Source organism: Loxodonta africana, chromosome 9 (assembly GCF_030014295.1).
Source record: "Loxodonta africana isolate mLoxAfr1 chromosome 9, mLoxAfr1.hap2, whole genome shotgun sequence".
In the NCBI taxonomy this organism is placed as follows: Eukaryota; Metazoa; Chordata; class Mammalia; order Proboscidea; family Elephantidae; genus Loxodonta; species Loxodonta africana.
In genome coordinates, this window is record NC_087350.1 from 20,891,130 (window position 1) to 20,915,048 (window position 23,919).

Consider the following 23,919-nt stretch of genomic DNA (forward strand, 5'->3'; position numbering starts at 1 on the left):
AACAAGTCCCCTCTCTGTGTAATACCTGGTGGGGTGTGGACGCGGTTCTCTGGCCTTGTTTTCCAGCTGAGACTGCTATACGAGTGTAACCCAATGGCCTACATCATGGAGAAGGCGGGAGGGTTGGCCACCACCGGGGAGGAAGCTGTATTGGACATCGTTCCCACCGAAATCCACCAGAGGGCGCCAGTCATCTTGGGTTCCCCTGACGACGTGACGGAGTTCCTAGAGATACACAGGAAACACGCTGCCAAATGAAGCGCTGGCTTTGCCTGCACCCAAAAGAATTGCCTTTTATCTGGACCACAGCTCACGCTGCGCTACCCTGTCCTGACTGGGCATCATACATTCCCAGACAGCAGAAATGAAAAGCACGGGTATTTTTTCCCACGATGGCAAAATGCTACGTAATGCCTGGTGCTGCCTAATCAAAACGCTATCACGATAATTCCACTGAATAGTCATGGTACATTTTGAGGGGGTGGGGGAGAAATAAACATATTCTTCCTTTTTAAAAAAGTTTTCATTGCTTTGTTTCAAGTGATAATAATAGCTAATGCATATAACATTATATAACTCATGTCATCTTCACAACAACCTTATGAATTAGGTGCTATTATCAACCTATTTTATAAATGAGAAAATTGAGGACAGAGAGATGAAGTATTCTGCCCAGTAAGTAATCCGCCCAATAAGCGGTGAAGCTGGGATATGAACTGAGGCCGCCTGGCCACTAAACTCTAGTTACATCCCTCTTCCTATGTGCTGACCCGTTGCAGGTCTGGGTCTGCAGAACTAACCTGAGCAGGTGCCCTCTTAGAAAGGGTAGAGTTGGTAGGTGAACGGGTATGAATCCGGGGTATACCTGGGCCTGAGCCCTTGGCCTCTCATGTTGTTGTAGGGTGCTGTCGAGTCGGTTCCGACTCAGCGTCCCCACCTGGCTTCTCCTACATGCATGGAACTACCTGAGTCACACAAAAAAGTTTACCTTCTTACTCAACGGTGACTTATCTATGAACACGTAAGACGTCACTGAACTAACAAAGCCTAATAATTCCTCGGGTCCGTATTATTATAAAGGAAAGGATTCATCGTAAGAACAGGACTTGAGAGACAATTTGTTGCAAGTCCGGTTCTCGCTGAGCTCTCTCTATAAATGGTTTCTCCTTAACTAACCATGGTTCTTTCTGGTGTAGGAGTCCAAGATTGTGGCAAGTCACATCAGGTGTTAAGAAATACCTGTGGTCTTTCTTGAGCTCCAGATTTTAAAAAAAGATATATTTGTTTACTTGTGAACTTCAGATGTCTGTTTAAGTCTTGATTCTTTCCAAATCATAAAAAAGTAAACCAAACCAGTTACCGTTGAGATGAGTCTGACTCATGGCAACCCCATGTGGTTTCAGAGTAGAACAGGGTTTACGATGGCTGTGACCTTTTGGAAGGAGATCACCAGGCTTTTCTACTGAGGAGCCTCTGGGTGGACTTGAACCTCCAACCTTTCAGTTAGTAGCCCAGTGCATTAATCCTTTGCATTACCCAGGGACTCCTCACTCTGAACATTCCCCGTTAATTCCACATTTTTCTCACAGGAATCTTAGTTTGTGCTTAAGCACTGGATTTGCTTATGTTTTCTGACTGGACCCAAAGCCAACTCACCAAGCACCTTTTGATTTTTTACCTTCTTGTGACTCTATTGGCCTTTGGCTCTCAAAGCAGTGAGGGAGATATGGGGTCTAGGAGCCATTTTCTATTATTAAGAAAGCTGTATGTATGGGAAAGGATACACTTCCCCTTCCCTCTCCCCCTGAGCGCCATGACAGAACCAAGCAAAGTAACAAAAGGTCCCCTTTCTCTGCTTTTCTATGTTCCAAGTGGTTCATCGAACTATCAGTTTTAACTGAGAGTTTTCCAGTGATATTTGTTTGCAATCTACTGCCGAAGTACCCAATCATTCTCCAAGAGTCAGACGCAGACAAACAGGCCTAGAGAAAGAGCAGCACAAACTGATGATTCTTAGAATCTCAAAATTGGATTTGACCTTGCAGCTCCTTGGATGCTACCACTTGACAGATGAGGCCGAAGCATTGTATAGTCACATGGCTGGAGCTTGAGTCTACTGGTTCTCAGGCTCCACAATGTCATACTTTCTCTAAAATGGAAGATTCTTCTTTCTTTTGATCAAAACACGTAATGTTTCCTTTGCAAAGAAAAATACCCCCCTAACCACTCAAATATTCAACTTCTTAAAAAAACAAATGTCTCGCCATCAGTTGATTCCGATTCATGGCAACCCTGTGTGTTACAGAGTAGAACTGAGCTCCATAGGGTTTTCTTGGCTGCAGCCTCCATGGAAGCAGATCACCAGGCCTTTCTTCCGTGGTACCTATTGGTTAGTACCTCTTGTAGAGTCAGTTCCGACTCATAGTTATCTTACAGGACAGAGTGGAACTGCCCCGTAGGGTTTCCAAGGTTGTAATCTTTACAGAAACAGACTGCCACATCTTTCTCCTGAGAGCAATTGTTGGGTTCTGACATTGATCTTTCAATTAGCAATGGAGCACTTTAACCACTGTGTCACCAGGGCTCCTTTTATTGGTTAGTAGCTGAGCGCACCTAGGGACTTATTTGGCTGCTAGGGATTTTCTATTGAGTTCCTCAGTAACAGCCTTAGCAGGACATGGAAAGAGTCCCCAGCGCCTCTTGTTTTCACACTCGGGTCTGATTTTTGCTCCTAGAGTTTCCAGAGCCATACCCCTCACCCTCCAATTAAAACCATAGCTGGACAACAGCCTAAATGTCCATCAACAGATGACTGGGTAACCAAAACATGGTACGTACATACAATGGAATACTACTCAACAACAAAGAGAAACGAAGCTCTGATATATGTTACGATGTGGATAAATCTTTAAAATTTCTCGTTAAGTGAAATGTCAGCCACAAGAGGACAGATATTGTTATGTTCCTACTTATGTGAAATGTCTAGAATAGACAGATGTATAGAGACCAAAGTTTATTAGTTTATCAGGGACTGAGGTGAGGGAGGGTGATGGAAAAAATTGGAAATGGATGATGTGATGGTTAAACAACATAACGAACGCAATTAATGTCACTGAATTGTACATGTAAAAATGTCTAAATGGCAAATGTTTTGCTACATGTGTATTTACCACAATTAAAAAATAAACAAACTTGGCCTTAAGCCTAAATTTCAAATGCCGTAAAACAAACCAGTAGAGGAGTTTCTCCACAATGACATACTTGACCGTTTGGTGTCCTTTGCCAAGGCTAAGAAATCATTTTTCCAGTTTGACCAGTTGCATTGGGGCAACACCAGCTGACTTTGCAACGCCTTCTAGTGGGGGCAGGTTGAGTCCTACGACCTCTGCCACTCACCAGCTATGTGAGCTTAGTGGAGTCCAGCTAAATGCTCACCAAACTGCTCTCTTGCTGGACTCATGGGAAGACTACATTTCCCAGCACCCCTTGCATTGAGGTGAGGTCCATGTGACTGGGTTTTGGCCAATGGAATGAGGATAGATCACCCACTGCACAATCCACCATCCTCTTTCTTCTCTGCCTTGTCAACCTCTGAAGCTCTGTGTGTGTCTTTGTTTGGTATTAAAAAAAAATATCGGTGGTGTTTTAATCACCTTTTAAAGCAGACAGTTCAAAGATAAAATATTAACCACTTTTAAATTCTGTATCTAAATTTGCAGGATATGTGTGAGAGAGAGACCAGATAAGATTCCAAGAGAAAGTAAATTTCCACTGCTATTAATCAGACAGAGCCCTGGTAGTGCAGTGGTTAAACTGATTGACTGCTGAACGAAAGGTCGGTGGTTCAAAACCACCAGCAGCCCCGTGGGAGAAAGATATGGCAGTCTTATTCCATAGAGACTGACAGCCTTAGAAACCCTGTGGTGTTGCTATGAGTTGGAATCAACTTGACAGCAGTGGGTTCGGTTTGGGTTTTAATCAGATATGAAGCCCTGGTGGCGCAGTGGTTAAGAGCTCAGCTGCTAACCAAAAGGTTGGCAGCTCAAATCCATAAGCTGCTCCTTGGAAACCCTCTGGGGCAGTTCTACTCTGTCCTATAGGGTCGCTATGAATCGGAATTGACTGGACAGCAATGGGTTTGGTTTTTTTTTTTTTTTAATCACCTTAACAAGATGGTTCCAGAGGAAATAATGCTAACTACAGCCCATTGGGTCTACCTATCATATTTACTCATCTGTAAAAGGTAGTGGCAGAACTTCATGAGCTCAAATATCTCATCCAAAATTAAAAGTTTATGATTCTGAAGGGGTGTATGATTACAGTTTTATTAAATCAAGAAGGACACAAATGCAGAGTATATGGGGTGTGGACTGGGAGGGTTCCCAATACAGGGCTTCCATGTTTCAGAAAGGAATGCTACCCTTTCACATGCTTCCATGTCTGTCACCATCCAGAGAGGCCCCGAAGCCTCGTGCTTTTAATGGTAGGAGCCTGCATGCCCTGGTCCCTGTCCTATCTGCATCAGACTGTGATATGGAGAAATAAACCTTTGTCATACAAAGCTACTGGGATTTGGGGCTCACTCATTGCTACAAATCCCAGTAGCTTTGTACAACAAAGCTTTATTTCTACTGGGATTTGTGGTAATCAGTAAGCCCCAAATCCCAGGAGTTTTGAAGGCTTACTCATCAGTACAAAAGGAGCCCTGGTGGTGCAGTGGGTAAGCACTCGGCTACTGAAAGGTTGATGGTTCGAGCCCACTAGCTGTTCCAGGAGAGAAAGATGTGGCAGGCTGCTTCTGTAAAGACTGCAGCCTTGGAAACCCTGCAGGGCAGTTCTACCGTGTCCTATGGGGTCGCTATGAGTTGGAATCGAGTCGATGGCCATGGGTTTGTTGTTGTTTTTTGCTTTCCATTACTACAACATAAACCTAGGCTGTCCTGACTAAGGCTGAGCTTGGAGAAGTTATTTCACCTCAATGGGCCTCAGTTTTTTTATTTGCAAAATGTTCATTGTAATACGTACGTGTGGTAGCCAAGGCCAGAACAGAAATTGGCTCATTCTGGCTAAGTCAGAAAGGGAATTTTGCTGGAAAGATTCAGGAGAATCTCTTGAAACCCAGCACCTATGGGAGAAGACAGTTTACCTAGCCCTGAGGGTACATCTGTATTCATTTCAGCACTATTATCCAATTTGCTAGTGTCTCTGTGTCTCAAACCAAGTTCCCCGGAGGGAATATCTGATTGGTTCATCTTGTGTCAAGTGTCTGCCCCTGGTCCAATCAGCTGCAGCCAGGAACCAGGCTTACAGGAGACAAAGGTAGCCTTGGATCTTCCTTCTATGGGCAGGCAGAACTCTTGTTCAAGTTGGGGATCATGGGCTGAGCCGCTACCCCGGAAATGTCTGCCTTCCCGCACACAGAGATGCTGAGTTACATGAAAAAACAAGTCAGGATCACATAAGAGGATTATGTAAGCATCTGAGCAGAGTTTTGCTAACAAAGAATGGTCCCTCAGTTCATATTCTAGAATCACATTCTAGAGCGTAGTCTTAGGTGAAGGGCCCTGACCCATGAGTTTGTCCCTATCTACTTAGACTGGGGTCTGTGAGCATTCGCACTAAGAAGAGCAAGGCCATCCACAGCTCTGTAGTCGCCCGTGTTTCAGTGGCACTGAAATAGACAGGGATGCTGTCCTCCCCCTCTCTGGGCTTTAGCCACCCCTGCTCTGTCAGCGTCCACTCTGTTGTGTGCCTTACGAAAACTCTGGCATTTGCCGAAAGGTCACCAGCTACAATTTCAGACCATGTGGGTAACTTGAACGCCCAGCATCTAAATGTAGCTGTAAATGGGCTACAGTGGCTGTACTTGCTGAAAGCCTGTGCTCAGTGGTGGCAGGAATAGCAAACCCTCCCTCCGGCCCCTTTAAGGGAATTTGAGTGCTTATAAATGACACCAGCCGACATGTCCTCCTTCTGTTCCCCAAATTATCCAGTCTTTCGCTCATTCTTAACATCCTCAGAGTGTCTCTCTGCCTGAGTGAAAGCACTGGTTTTTGTTTTGGTTCTCATTTCCATCTGTTGTGAACATATTCTTCTGTGAACAGAATAAGAAGAATTACTGGAAAAATGAAATAATAAAATACACACGCACACACACAAATTACATACAAAATACAAGGCCCAATTGTTTAGTGTTAGATGGTAATTTTGTTTCCATTAAAATTACGTTATTCTTAAATTTCAGTAAAAAATAATCAAAACACATATAACAAATAAAAATAAATAAATAAACCTATTGCTGTCAGGTCAGTTCTGACTCCTGGCAACCCCATGTGTGAGAGTAGAACCACCCCATAGGGTTTTCTTGGTTATAATTTTTATGAAAGCAGATCACCAGGCCTTTCTTCTGTGGCACTACGGGGTGGGTTCAAACTGCCAACCTTTAAGCGAGCAGCAAGCACAAGCCATTTGTGCCACCTAAGATAACTGGTATAGAAATTTCTACATACCCTTAATTTCTTTCTTTCTTTTTTTAAATACCCTTTACTTTTGTACTAACCTCGTCACGGACCAATAACAGTTTGATGCTTGTCCATGATCCACTTTGAATGCTTTTTACAGGTAAAAAAATTTTTTTTCTTTTAATGCACAGTTCTATTAATATTAACACATGAATATTTTTGAGTAACCAGAACCACAATCAGGATACAGAATAATTCTGTCATGTAGGAAACTTCCCCACCTCCAACCCCTGGCAAGCACTGAGCTGTTCTCCATCGCTACAGTTTTGTCTTTTTGAGAATATTCTATAAATTAAATCATGCGGTGTTTAGTCTTTTGAGCCTGACTCCTTTCAGCTCAATGCTTTGAGATTCATCTGAGTTGCTATATGTAACAGTAGTTCATTCCCTTTTACCGCTGAGTAGTATTCCGTTGTATGGGTGTACCACAGCTTATTTATCCATCCACCAGCTGGCGGGCATTTGGGTTGTTTCCTGTTTCTGATAATTATAAATAGAACTGCCATAAATATTCGTGTATGGGTTTTGGTTGGAATACAAATTTTCATTTCTTTAGAGTAGAAGCGACAGTCCACCTTGAGTGGGGTTGCTTTACACCCTCATACAAGAAACCCTCTCAATCAGATGACAACTTTCAACGGAAAAGGAAACCTAGCTACCAATCAGCCAGTCCCCTCTTCGCATCTTGCAGTCACTTACTAGCTCAAAGCTCCTAGTATCCAGCTACGGCTCTTTCCACAGTTATGTCAGAAAAATCATTGTTGGCCTCTCCATGTCAAAAACAAAACTTAGTTATTTGTTGATGACCAAATGACAAGTCATGGTCAAAGAAAGCTCCATTCTATCATTCTCAAACTTCCCAGAAGCTCTCTGGAAAGACAAAGTTTTCCTGTTTAGGTCCAAAATTTAAAAGGCAGATACCTTCCGGCACAGTGGTTCCTCTTCTAGAGATTCACAGAGGCACACACAACATAAGGATGCTTTGTTATGGGTTGAATTGTGTCTCCCCAGAATGTGTGTCAACTTGGCCCAGTATTGTGTGACCGTCCACCATTTTGTCATCTGATGTGATTTTCCTATGTGTTGTAAATCCGACCTCTATGATGTTAATGAGGTGGGATTAATGGCAGTTACGTTAATGAGGCAGGACTCAGTCTACAAGATTAGGTTGTGTTTCAAGCCAATCCCTTTTGAGATGTAAAAGAGAGAAGCGAGCAGAGAGATGGGGGGACTTCATAACACCAAGAAACAAGAGCCAGGAGAATAACGCATCCCCTGGACCCAGGTCCCTGTGCTGAGAAACTCCTTGGCTAGGGAAGATTGATGACAAGGACTTTTCCCGAGAGCCAACAGAGAGAGAAAGCCTTCTCCTGGAGTTGGCACCCTGAATTCGGACTTCTAGTCTCCTAGACTGTGTGAGCATAAATTTGTTTGCGAAAATCATCCACTTGTGGTATTTCCGTTATAGCAGCACTAGATACTAAGGCATGCTTGCTGCAGCATTGTTTGAAGAGAAAGATTTTCCAAAATAATTTAAATGTCCACATACTGGAATATAGTAAAAAAAAAAAAAGCAGTAAGTCCGTATGTGCTGACATGAGCTTATTTCCAAGATATATTGCTATGGCAAACACTTTGAACTGGTTGACTCTATGCCAGAGCCCAACTCTTACAGTAAGGGGTCACCAGCTATGCCTGCTAACCAAAAGGTCCGCAGTTTGAATCCAGCAGAGTAGAGCTGTCCCTCAGGGTTTCCAAGAGCTGCTGGATTCAAACTCAATGGTAATGGTTTTTTTTTAAATATGGATGGAGGAGTCCCTGGGTGGCACATGAGGTTAAGCACCCAGCTGCTAACCAAAAGGTTGGTGGTTCAAACCAATCAAAAGGCACCACAGAAGAAAGGCCTGGCAATCTGCTTCTGAAAGGTCACGACCTAGAAAATCCTACGGAGCACAAGTTCTAACTCTGCACGTGGGGTTGCCGTGAGTCAGTACTGACTTGATGGCAACTGATTTCATTTTTTTATGCGAATGGAGCTGCCCTTTCTCCCCTCTTTGGGGTTTCAATGTGGACTAGATGTTTGGAGGTATGGTGGTCATTTCGTGCTCACGAGAGGATAGACATGAAGGCAAAATCCAGCAGACTGAGGATTGCAGAGTGGTCCCAAATGGAGCCTTCAGATAGTTGAATGAGTGCCACCTCCCACTGAGCTTCTTGGTTGAGGAGCGTTTTTTTTTCCCTCCAGATTTGCATATCTATTATGAAGGTGGTACACACTGCCTGCAAAAACAATAAAGCATCCTTTTAAACTTGTTCAAAAGAACCCTGGCCAAGAAATTCCAGGATGGCCATTATTTTACTACGTGACCTATGCCCTAGATAAGATACCTGCTGATTCTGCCGCCTATAACCAAGGGGAGCTCGGCTCTGCAGTGGGGCCCTGTGAATAAGCCTTTTGAGTCCTTGAAGACTCAAAAATTACGGTTGCTCCTCAGGATCTTTCGAGAGAAAGTAGTTCCTGTCTCTGGGCAGAACAGTTCTATTTACAGCCTGCTCGGGGAGTCTTGGCAGCCTCCACAGTCAGAGACGCCAAAGATTTCTTTGAGGGCTTGTCCAGTTATTTCAGCCATGTGGGTCGGGGCACTCTTTCTTAAAGGTCCTTGCGTGGCTAGCACAGGCTTCTCCTCAGCTTTAATACTGAGAAGCCGCAACCCATAGAGGTAAACAGGGCTTCCTGCAGGGATCACGGATTTGGGAAATTACCCCCCACAATGGCAGACAGAAGCCCTTTTGAGACGGATATGCTCACCCTAACCCGCTATGTGATGGAAAAGGGGCGTCAGGCCAAAGGTACGGGGGAGCTCACGCAGCTGCTCAACTCCATGCTGACGGCCATCAAGGCCATCTCCTCGGCGGTGCGGAAGGCGGGCCTGGCCAACCTGTGAGTCCTGGGGGTGGGAGGGGAGGTGGCAATGTTGGGATCTGGCCCTGCAGTGGGGTGTGGTACATGCTCCAGGTGCTTGGGCAAGAAATAGAGCAAAAGTGTATTTGCCTAAAGTGTTTTGTTGCATATATGGAGTTACCACACACCTACCCACCCACCCACCCACACACACACAAATCTAGTTGGTGAACAGGCAGACAATCAATGTACTAATCTGTCAAATGTTCTGTAGGTTTAAAATTTTTCTTAATAAAAAGTTGAGGGGAGAAAGATATTTGCCCAATAGGTAAAATTGTGCCTCTGAGGGAATTTGCATTGGAAATTTCTGTCATGTCAACTTTGATGAAGGTGCCTCTAACTTGTTTCAAGGAAGGAACAAACTGCTTCAAGACACGCTATAGAGACAAAAGCTACATAATTTTTCCAGGTATCATTGATCATCGTGATTAAGAGCTCAGTGACTTGCTACATGAAATAGTATATGGAATTGTCATGACCTGTAATTTGCACAGGGAGATTTTGTACAAAGAAACAGCCAGGGGAGTTGAGATTTCTCCTTATGTTCTTTGCAGACATGAGCATTTTATTAGTGAAGCCTTCGCCAATAGGTTAACCACCCGCTGCCGTTGAGTTGATTTCTACTCCTGGCAACCCCAGATATGTCAGAGTGGAATTTTGTTCCATAGAGTTTTCAGTGGCTGATTTTTTGGAAGTAGATCTCCGGGTCTTTCATCCCAAGGGCCTCTGGGTGGACTCGAACCTCCATCCTCTGGGTTAGCAGCAGAGCACCTTAACCATTCGCACCACCCAGGAACTCTGCCAATACGTTAGGGACTAGAAATCATTTGTCAAATAGATAACTTGGCAGAGCGAAGCCCTGAATCTCCTTTTTCACTCTTGAAAGGAGTCTTTTGCTGGCTACATTTTTCATTTCTTCTCTGTGAGTCTTTCTTTAGCTTCTCCGCTTGGCGTCCAGGAAGCTGGGAGGTACCTAGGAGGAGGAAGAGAGAGTTTACAGCAGAACCTTCTTCCACTTTGTTCTCTTTTTCACTTTGCCCACGCACAGAACGAGGCAGAGCGTGTGCTACTGCTACAGAATGTCACTTGAAGTCTGTGACAAAAAGAAACGGTCTTCATAAAAAGATCAGCGGTTGCTAGGGATTCAGGGAGGAGGAAGCATGAACAGGTGGAGCACAGGGCATTTTTAGGGCAGCGAAACTGTTCCGTGTGACTCTATCAAGGAAGACACATGGCATTATGCGTTTGTCAATAGATGCACATGGAGGCCTGGTGGCAAGCTGGTTAAGAGCTTGGCTGCTAACCAAAACATCAGCAGTTTGAATCCACCAGCTGCTCCTTGGAAACTCTGTGGGGCAGTTCTACTCTGTCCTGTGGGGTCGCTATGAGTCGGAATCAGCTCGACACCGACAGGTTTGGTTTGATTGGTTTGCTGTACAACACAGAGAATGAACCCTAATGTAAACTGTGGACTGAAGTTAATCGTAACGTATTAATACTGGTTTATTAGCTGTCACAAATATACTACACCAAGAAGCTAATAACAGGGGTCACTGAGTGTGGGGCAAGGTATATGATGACCCTGTACTTCCTACACAGTTTTTCTGTAAACCTACAACTGCTCTAAAAAATAAAGTCTATTTTTAAGAAATTACTCAAAGGAAGGTAGGACAAGAGTCTGTACTCAACTTTTCCTGTTCTTTGTATTAACCCAGCAGAGGTTCTCTCAGAAGTTGAAAAGATCAATTTTTTTTTTAACCCCAAAAAGAAGAAATAACAAAGTCCATTATATAATTAAAAAAAAGCTAAAAAACCATCGTCATCGAGTTGATTCTTCCTCATACCCAGAACCCAGTGCCATTGAGTCTCCTCATAGCGACCCTATAAAACAGAGTAGAACCCTATGGGTTTCCAAGGAGCAGCTGGTGAGTTTAAAAGCCAAGCTCTTAAGCGTTATGCCACCAGGGCCTCAAGATATAATTATCACAAGATAATTATAGAATTTATCCATCTAGGTTCTGTGGCCCAGTAACGGATCCCAAGGTAAAAATGTGGATGGCTGGCTTTTCCCCCTCAGTGTATCGCTACAGCTGTGTGTACTGCCTTCCTGGACAGTAATGTCCAAACTGCACATTTGAGAATGTCAGGTTCAGCCACTTGTCCTTCGCTGCTCCTACCAGGCCTGCTGGGATATGACACTAATGAGTGAATTTGCCCTCCCGGTATACGGCCCGCTATGCTCCAAGCTGTCTCTTGCGTGGCCTGCTGTAGCCAACATCCCACAGCATGGCTCATCTACCTTCTGCTCCGTGTGGGACACTCGGCCGGGCAGTGGTGCTGTGGTGGGGTTGTTACTGACCTGCTGAAAAATCTCATTTTGTGGCAGTTAATTCTGACGTGGACTTGGGGAATTAAATAATTAAGGTGCTTATCTAACTTCTCTTTTACTACCCTGTGATCAAGGGCAATGAATTACTCTCACTGAAAATACCCATTGCCGTTGAGTCGATTCCTACACATAGCAACCCTATAGGACAGAGTAGAAATGCCCCATAGGGTTTCCAAGGAGTGGCTGGTGGATTTGAGTGCTGACCTTTTGGTTAGCAGCTGAGTTCTTAATCACTGTGCCACCAGGGTTTCCTATTACTCTCACTAGGACCTGAGTTTCCCCATTTGTAAAATGGGAAAGATATTATTAAACCCTAACAATAACAACTCATGGGGTTGTTGTAAGAATTAGCAAGTCTGTGTGGTGATAATTTCAACCATGCCATCCCCATAATAAATGCTCAGCAAATGCTAGTTATTACCGTGATTCCAGGAGACCTTGAGTGGTGGAAAAACAGTAGAAAGGTTGAAGGTTGGAGTCCACACAGAGGCACCTCGGAAGAAAGGTCTGGCAGTCTATTTCCGAAAAATCAGCCATTGACAACCCTATGCAGCACACTTCTACTGAGTCAATGCCATGAGTTGGAGTCAACTCCACGGCTACTGTTTCTTAGTTTTTTTGTACCATGATTCCAACCAAGCCCAGACCTGGGGAAATTTGCCAGCTGGCTGGCCAGTGCCTCAGATTGACCACTAGGTGGCAGGTTCGGCCTGTGGGAACAAAATGTCAGGATAACACATTTTCTGGGCATCTGAGGCAGGGAACCCATATTCTGCCAATTCAGATGGCATCCTTTCCCAGTTCCCTCTGTAACAGACACCCATGGTGGCAAAAGGAAATGCCCTGTTGTCTGGAAAGTCCTTCTTACTAACAAGATACTCAAATTATTTTAAAAGGCCCCTGAAATTGCTTCTCAGAGAGCTAAAAGTTTGCCCCCTGTCCTGGGTCAGACATACTTACGCTTGTAAGGATGGGATTTCCGCATATTTCTGTCACTTTCCCTGTTTAGGGTACCACAAGCCCCTCATTCTTTCCTTACTCTTTTTGGAAGGCATTTTTAGGCACAGCCTTTATAAACACAGTTTTAAAGTTATCAGAAATTCTCCTCTGCTTCTTGTTTTCCCCTCTTTACTGTGAGTTCTTGCTCCTGGAAGCCTCTCCATGGCTTTCTAATGCCCAGTGTTTGAGCATTCCATTTTGAAATTTTCAGTAAATACCATGGTTAAAATGCTAAAAGATACTGTCCTACAGATTATAAGGCCCTTTTTTGCCCATGACCTAACTTGAAGCAGTGGTCCGGCAGCTGCGCCTTATTGTGGAGTTTCCTTCTGTCTGGGGGGAAGTGTGTGGGGAGGGCAGACACAGCAGGATGCACAGCACCTGAAGGGAGGAGAGAGCCCGGCGGGCTGAGGAGAGGTGGGATGGAGGCGGAGGGTGGGGGGAGGTGAAGTTGGCACAACGCAGGAAGGAGAGCCTGTTTCTCCACTCAGCCCTGGAGTGGCCTTCCACGCTTCAGCTCTTCATTCTCCAACAGCAACTGCTTTAAGATACTATTTTTAAAAGGAAAATTGGGCTTGTGGTCCCTTTAAACTCTGTGCAAAATGATCCAGTGTTGTTTACTATTTTAAACTGAAAGGTAGAAAGAACTACTCAGCCAGGCTAAGGCCAGGTTTACCACTTACCAATGGGCCAGTGACACATTCTCATGTGTGTCAGAGTAGAACTGTGCCCCTTAGGGTTTTCAATGGCTGATTTTTCAGAAATACATTGCCAGACCTTTCTTCTGAGGTATCTCTGGGCAGTCTCAAACCTTCAGCCTCTTGGTTAGCAACTGAATGCATCAACTGACCAACTGTTTGCCCCATTCAGGGAATCCAAGGCCAAGCTACCAGTATCATTTTTCAAGGCAGCTGGCTCATCACATCACATCCAACATCCAACATCAAATGAGTGCAGGACAGGGCAGGGCATGGGCCTGGGAAGGTGCTGTCCATCAGGGAAGAGGCTGGGAAATTAGCTTACAATTAAGTACCCAGTTTACGGTAGATGGTACCCAGCTTACGGTAGATGGTACCCAGCTTACGGTATGTCAAAAGAAATGGAGTCAATAATAATCTTAATCTATTAAACCAAAACCAAACCTGTTTCATCAAGTCAATTCCGACTCACAAAGACCTTATAGGACAGAGTAGAACTGTCCCATAGGATTTCCAAGGCTGTAATCTTTATGGAAGCCAACTGCCACATTTTTCTCCTGCTGATGTCTGGGTTCTGCAGCCAAGCACTTAACTGCTGTGCCATCAGGGCTCCTTAAGTAGTCTATTAAACCAAACAAACCAAACCCTTTGCTGTTGAGTTGATTCTGACTCATAGTGACTCTATAGGACAGAGTAGAACTGCCCCTGGGGTTTCCAAGAATTGGCTAGTGGATTTGAACTGCCGACCTTTTGGTTAGCAGCTGAGCTCTTAATCACTGGGCCACGAGGGCTGCAATTAACTGGGAGGCAGGGGGACAAAAACCATGCCATCGAGTGCTCCAATTAGATGAGGTTTATTCAGGAAGAAGATTCTCGAATTGGGTAGCACCAAACCACATGTGGAAAGGTACTCTACCAAGTACCCGCAGTAATTAGCTAATATTGGCAAAACTTGGAAGCAAAAGAAGCTTTTTTCTGATTGGCTTATACAATTTACTGTTGAAACACAGTCAGGATTTCATTGGTCAGTGAGTGTGGCCTGATTTACAGGACTGCTAGGCTTAAGTTTTGGTAAAGACAAGTCTTAGGGGCGTTGTCAACCACACAACTCCATTTTTATTTCACTTGATGGGTGAATCAGTGGTTCTCAACCCTGGATGCTTATTAAAATCCCCTGAAGATTCTTTCAACAAACAAATGGCATAAAAAAAAGAAAGAAAAGAACAGGAGGGGAAGGGAAATGACTTTCCAGCTTTCCTTTCTGTGTAATTCAGTAAACATATATTGAACATCTGTGCCCCCCACGCTGTGGAAACAAAGACAAATAAGCCACAGTTGTCACCTGAAGCAAGCAGACAATCCAGCAGGAGGGACACTCCCATAGACGGAGCATAAGCTACTGTGGAGGAAAGATGAGGGTGTGCCCAGTGTGTGTGTGTGGGGGGGCAATGCCAGGATTAGGGAAGCCCTGGAGAGGGTGAGGAGAGTGAGGAGGAAGGAGCTAACGGTGGGCAGAGAGCATTCATGAAAAAAAAAAATTCATCAGAGAAGGCGAAAAGGAGAGGACCTGCTTGTGGTCATTGGTGGTTCTGTGGTAGAATTCTCGCCTTTTGTGCAGGACACCTGGGTTTGATGCCCAGCCAATTCACCTGCGCAGCCACCATCTGTCATCAGAGGCTTGTGTGTTGCTATCATGCTGAGCAGGTTTCAATGGCGCTTCCAGACTAGGGTGGGCTAGGAGGAAAGGCCTAGCAACCTACTTCCGAAAACCACGCAATGAGACGGTCAGATCTGCAACCCATCATGAGGGTGGAGCAGGACCAGGTCGCGTTTCATTCCTTTGTGCCTGGGGTTACTGTGAGTCAGGGTTGCCTCCACGGCAGCTAACATCAGTAGCTTGTGGGGTGCAGGGAACCACAGGACATTTGCACCTGCTGGATTGCAGAATGGTGAGGCAGGGAGTGCCTGAGACACGCAGCAAGGGGGAGAGGGTGGAGAAGAAGGTAGAGAGCCTTGTTTGCAAAAGTAAGTATCTTGAAGTTGGTGCTGGAGGCAACCATTTATCTTAAGTGTTTATATGGATGCAAACTACCTTTAAAATTACAATAGAGGGAACACTCCGATGACTAACAGCAAAAGAATTAACCTCACTCTGTAGATACTAAAGAATATAGAAGTGAACAAAACGGGCGAAAGCAAACCCTGTCTTTGCGGAGCTTATAGACAATAAAAAATGTTACTCAGAACCGAAGCCACTCCTGAAGCCCACTTTTCAGACAAAGATTAGACAGGCCTATAAAACAAACAACGGACGAGAGGAACGTGCTTCTTATATACCCAGTGCCTTCGAGTCGATTCCGACTCATAGCGACCCTATAGGACAGAGTAGAACTGCCTCAATCAAATACACAAGACCAAATAGTCAACTCCTGCCCAAAAGCAAGATAAGAAGATGGGGAGGGACAGGAAGTGGATGAATGGACACAGGGAAACTGGGGTGGAAAGGGAGAGCGTGCTGTCACATTGTGGGACAGAAATCACAAAACCAATATCACAAAACCATATGTGTATAAATTTTTGAATGAGACACTAACTTGAGCTGTGTCGTGTAACAACCCAGTGGCGCCTGAACCGAAGGTTGGTTGCATCTTTAAGAGATGGAAGAAAGACTCCGGAACCAGCGATCATGACATATGGTTTATTGGGAAGCCTACATCCGGGACTATGGCCCAGGGTGGCAGCTGGACCAGTTTAGCACCCTGCAACTGCCTAGCAAGGGACACAAGCTTATATATCATTCCAGCTGGGACCAAGGCTCATAGTTTTCTCCCATGTCCTTGGGCAGCCAGTGTTCCCAGGGACTTCACGTCCAGGCCCAGATGTTTTCCTTCTTGTTGCTGAGGCATTCCTCAGCTTGGCCGCTGGCCCGGTCATGCCACTCCCAGCCTTGTACCTTAGCCTGAGTCCATCCCGAATTCACCCCACGCATGCTTCGGGAAAGAGCAAAGCTGACTCCATTAGGGAGGGGATGCATGTAGCTGAATAGCACTATCCTAAACCACTAAAACCCACTGTGGTCGAGTCGATTCCGACTCATAGCGACCCTATAGGACAGAGTAGAACTGCCCCATCGAGTTTCCAAGGACCGCCCGATGGGTACAAGCTGTAAACTGTCACAAAGCACAATAAAATTAACAACAACAAAAAAAACTAGATGGTGATGATTATAAGGGTTAAGGAGAAAAAATAAACTAGGAAAGATGTTGGGGGGACAGGACTGTTATTTTAGGTACATGGCCAGGGAAGTCCTTACTGAGAACATTTTTTTTTTTTTTTTTTTGTGGTGAATATATATGTAACAAACCATTTGCCCATTTCAGCAATCTTCACATGTACAGTTCAGTGACATTAATTTTGGCAACATGATCTTTGGGTCAGGCTTGAGTCAGGGGATGGCCCCATGGCTTTGGAGGGGAGAAAGTCTGAGGAAGGGGGGCTCGGTTTGTTCCAGAAACAATAAGGAGGCCGAGACTGGCAGAATGAGGGCAAAAGGGGCAGGAGCCAAGGTCAGCATGGAAACGGGTTCCATGGATGTATCCATAGAACTCGGGCTTTGACCTGGGGCAAGACAGGGTGATGTGACCTGACTCTCTCTTTAGCATCTTTCTACTGTTGGGTTGAGAACATCCTGAAGGGGGCGACGGTGGAAGCAGGGAGACCTCTGCATATTATTAACCTTCTAAAATACAAATGTTCCAGACACAATTTTTATAGTGGTGCTGGTCCTTATGTTGCTTGGGCAGCAGTGAGGAACCTAATCAAATTAGGTAAGCTCTCTCCATAGATTTCTTTCTAAGTTCAATAACACCAAGTACTGCAAGGCAATTTTTAATTTAGTCCAACAGGACACAATTTGAGGCTAATTAACAAAAAAAAAAAATTTTTTTTTTTTTTTTAACAAATACTTGTGATACTAGGGCAGGGAAGCCATGATTCTTTACTTTTTGAAGACAACAGTGATGGTGGTGTGTCTGAATTTAGAACCTTTCCCATCTTCTTTATCTACCAGTGCTGAGCGTAGGTTTGTATTTTAGTTAGATTGAATAATGGCTAATCTTAGTGGGGAGACCCTGGGTGGGGCAAATGGCAGTGGTGTCACTAGGGTTGGTGTCACCCAGTGCGATAACTCATGGTGTCACCCTGCATGCGAATTACCACAATATTGTAGCTAAAACACCAGAAATTTTTTCTCTGTTTTTTTAATTGTGCTTTAAGTGAAAGTTTACAATTCAAGTCCGTTTCTCATATAAAAATTTATACACACATTGTTACGTGACCCTAGTTGCTCTCCCTATAATGTGACAGCACGCTCCTCCCCTCCATCCTATACTTACCACGTCCATTCAACCAGCTCCTGTCCCCCTCTGCCTTCTCATCTCGCCTCCGGACAGGAGCCACTCACATAGTCTTGTGTGTCTACTTGAGCTAAGAAGCACACTCCTCACCAGGATCATTTTATGCCTTACAGTCCTGTCTAATCCTTGTCTGAAGAGCTGCCTTAAGGAATGGGTTTAGTTTTGGGCTAACAGAGAGTCTGGGGGCCATGTCTTTTGGGGTCCCTCCAGTCTCAGCCAGACCATTAAGTCTAGTCTTTTCCCTAGAATTTGAGTTCTGCACCCCACTTTTCTCCTGCTCCATCAGGGACTGTCTGTTGTGTTCCCTGTCAGGGCCGTCATTGGTGGTAGCTGGGCACCATCTAGTTCTTCCGGTCTCAGGCTGATGGAGTCTCTGGTTTATGTGGCTCTTTCTGTCTCTAGGGCTCTTATTTTCCTCATGTCTTTGGTGTTCTTGATTCTCCTTTGCGCCAGGTGGGTTGAGACCAATTGATGCATCTTAAATGGCTGCCTGCTAGCTTTTAAGAGCCCAGATGTCACTTACTAAAGTGGGATGCTGAACATTTTCTTAATAAACTTTGTTATGCCAATTGACCTAGATGCCCCCTGAAACCATGGTCCCCAGGCCACAGCCCCTGCTTCTCTGTTCCTTGAAGTGTTTGGTTGTATTCAGGAAACTTCCTAGCTTTTGGTTTAGTCCAGTTGTGCTGACTTCCCCTGTATTGTGTACTGACCTCTGTTTACCTAAAATAATTCTTGTCTACTGTCTAGTTAGTGAATATCCCTCTCCCTTCCCCCGCCACCCTTGTAACCATCAAAGGATGTTTTCTTCTCTAAAAACCAGAAAATCTGACAAAATCATTGACTGTAAAAATACTGGCAACACCATGCATTTGTAGAGCATACAGGTGAAATCATGTGACTAGAAGCCTCGTTGTAATTGGGTAATAATGTTGGGTAACAATAATGTTGTAATTGGGTAAATAGCTTTGACTAGAGCACACAGAAAGTTCAAAGACGAAATTACCATAGAATGTTAGCCTTGTAGGTATATTAATATATATAAACTGCGCTTATGAAAAAAAATTTTGTTGTTATAACTACCTACAGGGATGTTTTTATAAAAAAAGATTAATTTCTGCTGAACCACTCCATAAAAATTTTATAGATAGTCATTTGGTGTTATCCCCTCTGACAGTGTCAGCTGGTGTGGTCTGTACACCCTGCACCCCCCTAGTGATGCCACTGGCAAGTGGCTAACAGACCTGGCTGCTAACTGAGAAGTTGGAGGTTAGAGCCCACCCAGAGTCACCTCAGAAGAAACGTCTGGAAATCTAATTCTGAAAAATTACCCATCGAAAACTGTTGGGATTTCAGAAGGCGATTAGTGCAAATGTTGACACATAGGGAAAAATGTAACTATTGCCACTGAACAACTCCTGCAGAAATTGTCACATGGGGACCTAATTTGCTGTGTAAACTTTCATCAAAAACACAACAAAATATTATCAAAAGAAAACTGTGGGGGAAATAAAATTAAAAACAAAATCTATTCCCAACTCAGAAAAATCTCTCCACCAAGATTTAAGACAAAGAAACGTTTTATTATGGAATAAGCACTAAACAAGAATGTGATGCATCAAAGGCAATCTGCTGAAGAGATTGCAAAAGCAGGAAGAAATGTGACCCATTACACAGCTGAGGGCAGTTCCTGGGTGGTGCAAATAGTTAAGTGCTCAACTACCAACTGAAAGCTTGATGGTTGGAACCACCCAGAAGCCTGGCAATTTGCTTCCGAAATGTCGCAGGCTTGAGAACCCTAGGGAGCACAGTTCTCCTCAGCACACACAGGGTTGCCATGAGTCAGAATCAAATCGATGGCAACTTTTTTTTTTTTAATGGCTGAGTGCATATTACAGTAACGTTTGAAGATAAAATTGCTAATTTTCTAGTATCTTTATGGCCAGAGGTAAATTTGTAATTTGGTTTTAGGGCCGCCTGAGGTTATGCTAATCTCCTTCTAGGAAACCAGAGGGAAGGGGGGATTACCTGAAGTGAGCCTTAAAGAGATGGCTGCCAGGTCCTAGCTAACACCTTAGATTTACTTTTCAAAGAGGCAGAGAAAGAATGTAAAATTACAAGTTCCCTGAAGTGAATCCTGAAGGAACAGGGGAGGAGGGGTGCCGCTTTCCTTATTTTCAGCAGGGACAATTAAAACCTCTTCTTGCAGTTTGTCTGTGTCCTTACAAAACCCTGTGGAGCACAGTTCTACTCTGACACACATGATGTTGCCATGAGTTCGAATCGACTGGAAAGCATCCGGTGCCGGTAAATCTTACCGGAAGAATGAGAAAATATGACAATATCCCTAAGGTGTGAAAGTAGCAAGGTGGAGAATCACCACTGAGAGGCATATATAGTTCTTTATATTTATATTTGGAGACCCGAAGACATGAAAGGAGAGGCCGGATGCATAGAAAACACTCATCGTCTTCCAAACCCTTGTCTTAGATCCTGGACACAGTCCGTGTCCGGGGTTCTTTGTGGGAGTTAGGTCTCCCTATGCGATTTCATTCAGCCTCTTGTCTTCTCAGGTATGGGATTGCGGGGAGCGTGAACGTGACGGGAGATGAGGTGAAGAAACTGGACGTGTTATCCAACTCTCTGGTGATCAATATGCTCCAGTCTTCCTACAGCACCTGTGTCCTGGTCTCGGAAGAGAATAAAGAGGCCATTATCACAGCCAAGGACAAGAGGGTGGGTGCGGCCCACGAGGGCTGCTGTTCCGCTCCTTACCAGTAGATGGTGCGACTGAGTTGGGAAGAGTCTGGTTGTCTTGCTTTTCTTTAATTTTTTTTTTTTTTTTTAGTTTCTGGGCTTTCCCTCTATTTCTTAACGCTGATTTTCTGGAAGCAAAGGATTGCATACTTCTTTAGTTGGTAATCTTATGCTGTCTAACGAAAAAAAGACTCCATGGCAGAGCAGTGATTCATTCGGGAAACAAAGCAGGGTGATTTACCGAAACGCCTCCGTAGGTGGGTTTTCGTTGAGTATACCCCATCAAGTGCTGCCTCGTTGGGGGCCTGAGAATTGCAGAGGTCAGTAAGAAGCATTGCTGCTGGAAAGAGCTGTGCCATACAGCCTCTTCCCCTTCCACCACTTCTCATCTCCCCACCAAACTCTTCCCCAAAGGGGTTACAGTTCAGCAGAGATTTCTTCTTGCCTTAACAAACCATTAGTCTAATCTAGAAAAGGAATCATACAGACCGTGTGCTCTTGCCTAAATTCAATGGTAGCGTTGGCTACTGCAGGGCATGGCTGGGGAGGGTCTACATTCCCTACAGGTTCAGAGTTTATTAAAGAGACTCACAGCCACCCTGTAGGGCAGAGCAGAACTGCCCCATAGGGTTTCCAAGGAGCAACTGGTGGATTAGAACTGCCAACTTTTTGGTTAACAGCTGAGCTCTTAACCACTGTGCCACCAGGGCTCTAGAAAGAAATCACCAGAGACTTTTTACAGACCTATTATATGCCAGAGAGTGAGAACCCTCTGAGATGGGGACCAGAGTCTCCTGGTTAATTACACACTGGTAATAAAACATTGGGAGTCCTTGGGCAATGCAAACTGTTTACATGCTCAGGGCCTAACTAAAACCCAGAGACACCTCAGAAGAAAGGCCTAGTGATTTACTTCCAAAAAGTCAGCCACTGAAAATCCTATGGAGCACAGTTCTACTCTGACACACGTGGGATTGCCATGAGTCAGAGCCAACCAATGGCAACTGGTTAATACAACGTCATGTTAAATGGGACACTTATGACCCCACTTGCTCTGTCTTCTGGTCTCCACATCAGGCAGGTTGGCTGAACGCAGCAAACCCAGAACAGTGTCTGTATTCTCCTGACATATTAATGCTACCCGCTGTTTTAATAATAACTCTGTGGAGCAGTTCTGCTCTGTCCTGTAGGGTCACTATGAGTCAGAATCAACTCAACAGCAAAGGGTTTGGTTTTTGTTTTTGTTTTTTTGTATTAATAGGATAGCCCAGAAGCCCTGACATGTTGTTCCGGAATTTCCTGAAGTGTTTTGGCAAAAATGCTCCAAAAATTGAAAAAAAAAATCCCTCTGGGGAGAGGCCCAGCAAGAATGATCAATAAATTAATCACCGACTTTAATGGGGACACCAGCAGAGCTGGCTGGGAACAGCTTTGGGCAGTCGCCTAAGTTTATCTGCCACCTCTTCCCTGTGATCCGGGTCAGAACTGGCTCCTACAACACACTCAGCCAGTCTGTGTCCCCAGTAGACCAAAGGAGGGGGGGAGGGCGGGGCCAGAGTAGGAAGGGAAACTCATTGCCCTTGAATCCAACTCATAGCGACTCATAATCCGACTCATAGCGACCCTACAGGACAGACTAGAACTGTCCCATAGGGTTTTCAGGGAGTGGCTGGTGGATTCGAACTGCTGACCTTTTGATTAGCAGTAGTAGCTCTTAACCACTGTGCCACCAGGGCTCTAAGCATGAAAGGAGAAGAGAGCTACTTGGTGGTGGGTGGGACACCCTGCCTGGGTGTCAGTGAATTTGTTGTGGGCAGGGCTGGCCCTGAGCTGCAGAATTCAAGTATGCTGCTACACTCTGCTCCCCTCATCATTGAGTGTTTTGATAAGGATGTCCCGTTGATCTAAATCTCTTTTTGATGTAGAGTTATCTGCCACAAGTAGCCACTTACAGAGAGAAATGGTGATGATGGGAAGATAACCTGATGGAGTGTTTCCTCCCTCTGTTCATTTAGGGCAAATATGTGGTCTGCTTTGACCCACTGGATGGATCTTCCAACATTGACTGCCTGGCCTCCATCGGAACCATATTTGCTATCTACAGAAAGGTGGGTAGGTGGTCTGGTAGGCAGAGCCTCCTTCCAGGGGTGGTTTCCTGGAAGGTTCCTGGGCTGAGAGCCACAAGTCTGGAGTTCTAGCCTCTGTCCTCCCAATAACTAGACATGCCTCTGTAGGCAAATTGTAAACCCGTCTCTGCCTCGGGTTCCTCATTGGAAGAACTGAACTGGCAGCTCTCCTTCTGCCTTCCCCACAGAATTCTTGTGAGGTTATGGGTTAATTTAATTCTATGAATTAAATTGTGTGCCCCAAAATATATGTTGGAATTCTAACCCCTATACCTGTGGGTGTGATCCTGTTTGAAATAGGGTTTCCTTGCTATGTTAATTAGATTATACCTGAGTACAGTGGATTCTAGATCTAATCACCTCTGAATTATAAGAAGAGTACATTAGATACAGAGAGACACACACGTATAGGGAAGACCGGTGCCCTGTAAGGGTCTCCAGGGAACTCCCAGGACTACCTACAAGAAAGGAATTGGCATGGCCAACGCCCTGATTTGGACTTTTAGCCTTCAGAACTGTGAGAAAATAAATTCCTGTACTTTGAAGTGGTGTTTATGTTACAGCGGCACTAGCTAAGACACGCGGTGAAGTGAGATAACAGACAGGACCGGGTTTTGGAAATCTGGATGGCTACACAAGTGTCAGGCATAAACGTCATTTTTAAGGGCAACCTATGAAAAACTAGGAGTCCTTGGATGGTGCACATGGTTAATGTGCTCAGCTACTAACCGAAAGGTGGGAAGTTCGAGTTCACTCAGACGTGCCTCAGAAGAAAGGCCTGGTGATCTACTTCCAAAAAATCAGCCGTTGGAAACCCTACAGAGCACAGTTCTACTCTGACACACGTGGGGTCACCATGAACAGAGGGGACTTTGCTCTCCTAGGTTGTTTCTCCCTTTTTTTTTTTTCCTTGTGAAGAGAGAAAAAGAGACTTGCTGAGTGAGCAGGAGAGAATGGCGCAAGGACACTGTTTGGCATCTGAGAAAGTTCAAGCTGTGTTTTAGGGTAAGTTGTTACGGATACACCATTCTGGCCTGTTTGCATGGCAGTGT

General features: G+C 44.7%; 2 protein-coding genes across 2 annotated transcripts in view; both read left to right on the forward strand.

Moving 5' to 3' along the window:
- The window catches only part of FBP1 (fructose-bisphosphatase 1), a 33,040-nt gene extending 32,569 nt beyond the window's left edge, over positions 1-471 (forward strand). The window contains exon 7 of the mRNA XM_003407708.4: positions 67-471. Coding sequence (XP_003407756.1) covers positions 67-258 — 192 coding nt within the window. The 3' untranslated portion in view covers positions 259-471. The remainder of the gene's footprint in view (positions 1-66) is intronic.
- A 151-nt stretch (positions 472-622) lies between these two features.
- The window catches only part of FBP2 (fructose-bisphosphatase 2), a 72,317-nt gene continuing 49,020 nt past the window's right edge, over positions 623-23,919 (forward strand). The window contains exons 1-3 of the mRNA XM_003407366.4: positions 623-9,462; positions 20,558-20,720; positions 22,757-22,849. Of these exons, the coding sequence (XP_003407414.1) occupies positions 9,293-9,462; positions 20,558-20,720; positions 22,757-22,849 (426 nt within the window). The 5' untranslated portion in view covers positions 623-9,292. The remainder of the gene's footprint in view (positions 9,463-20,557; positions 20,721-22,756; positions 22,850-23,919) is intronic.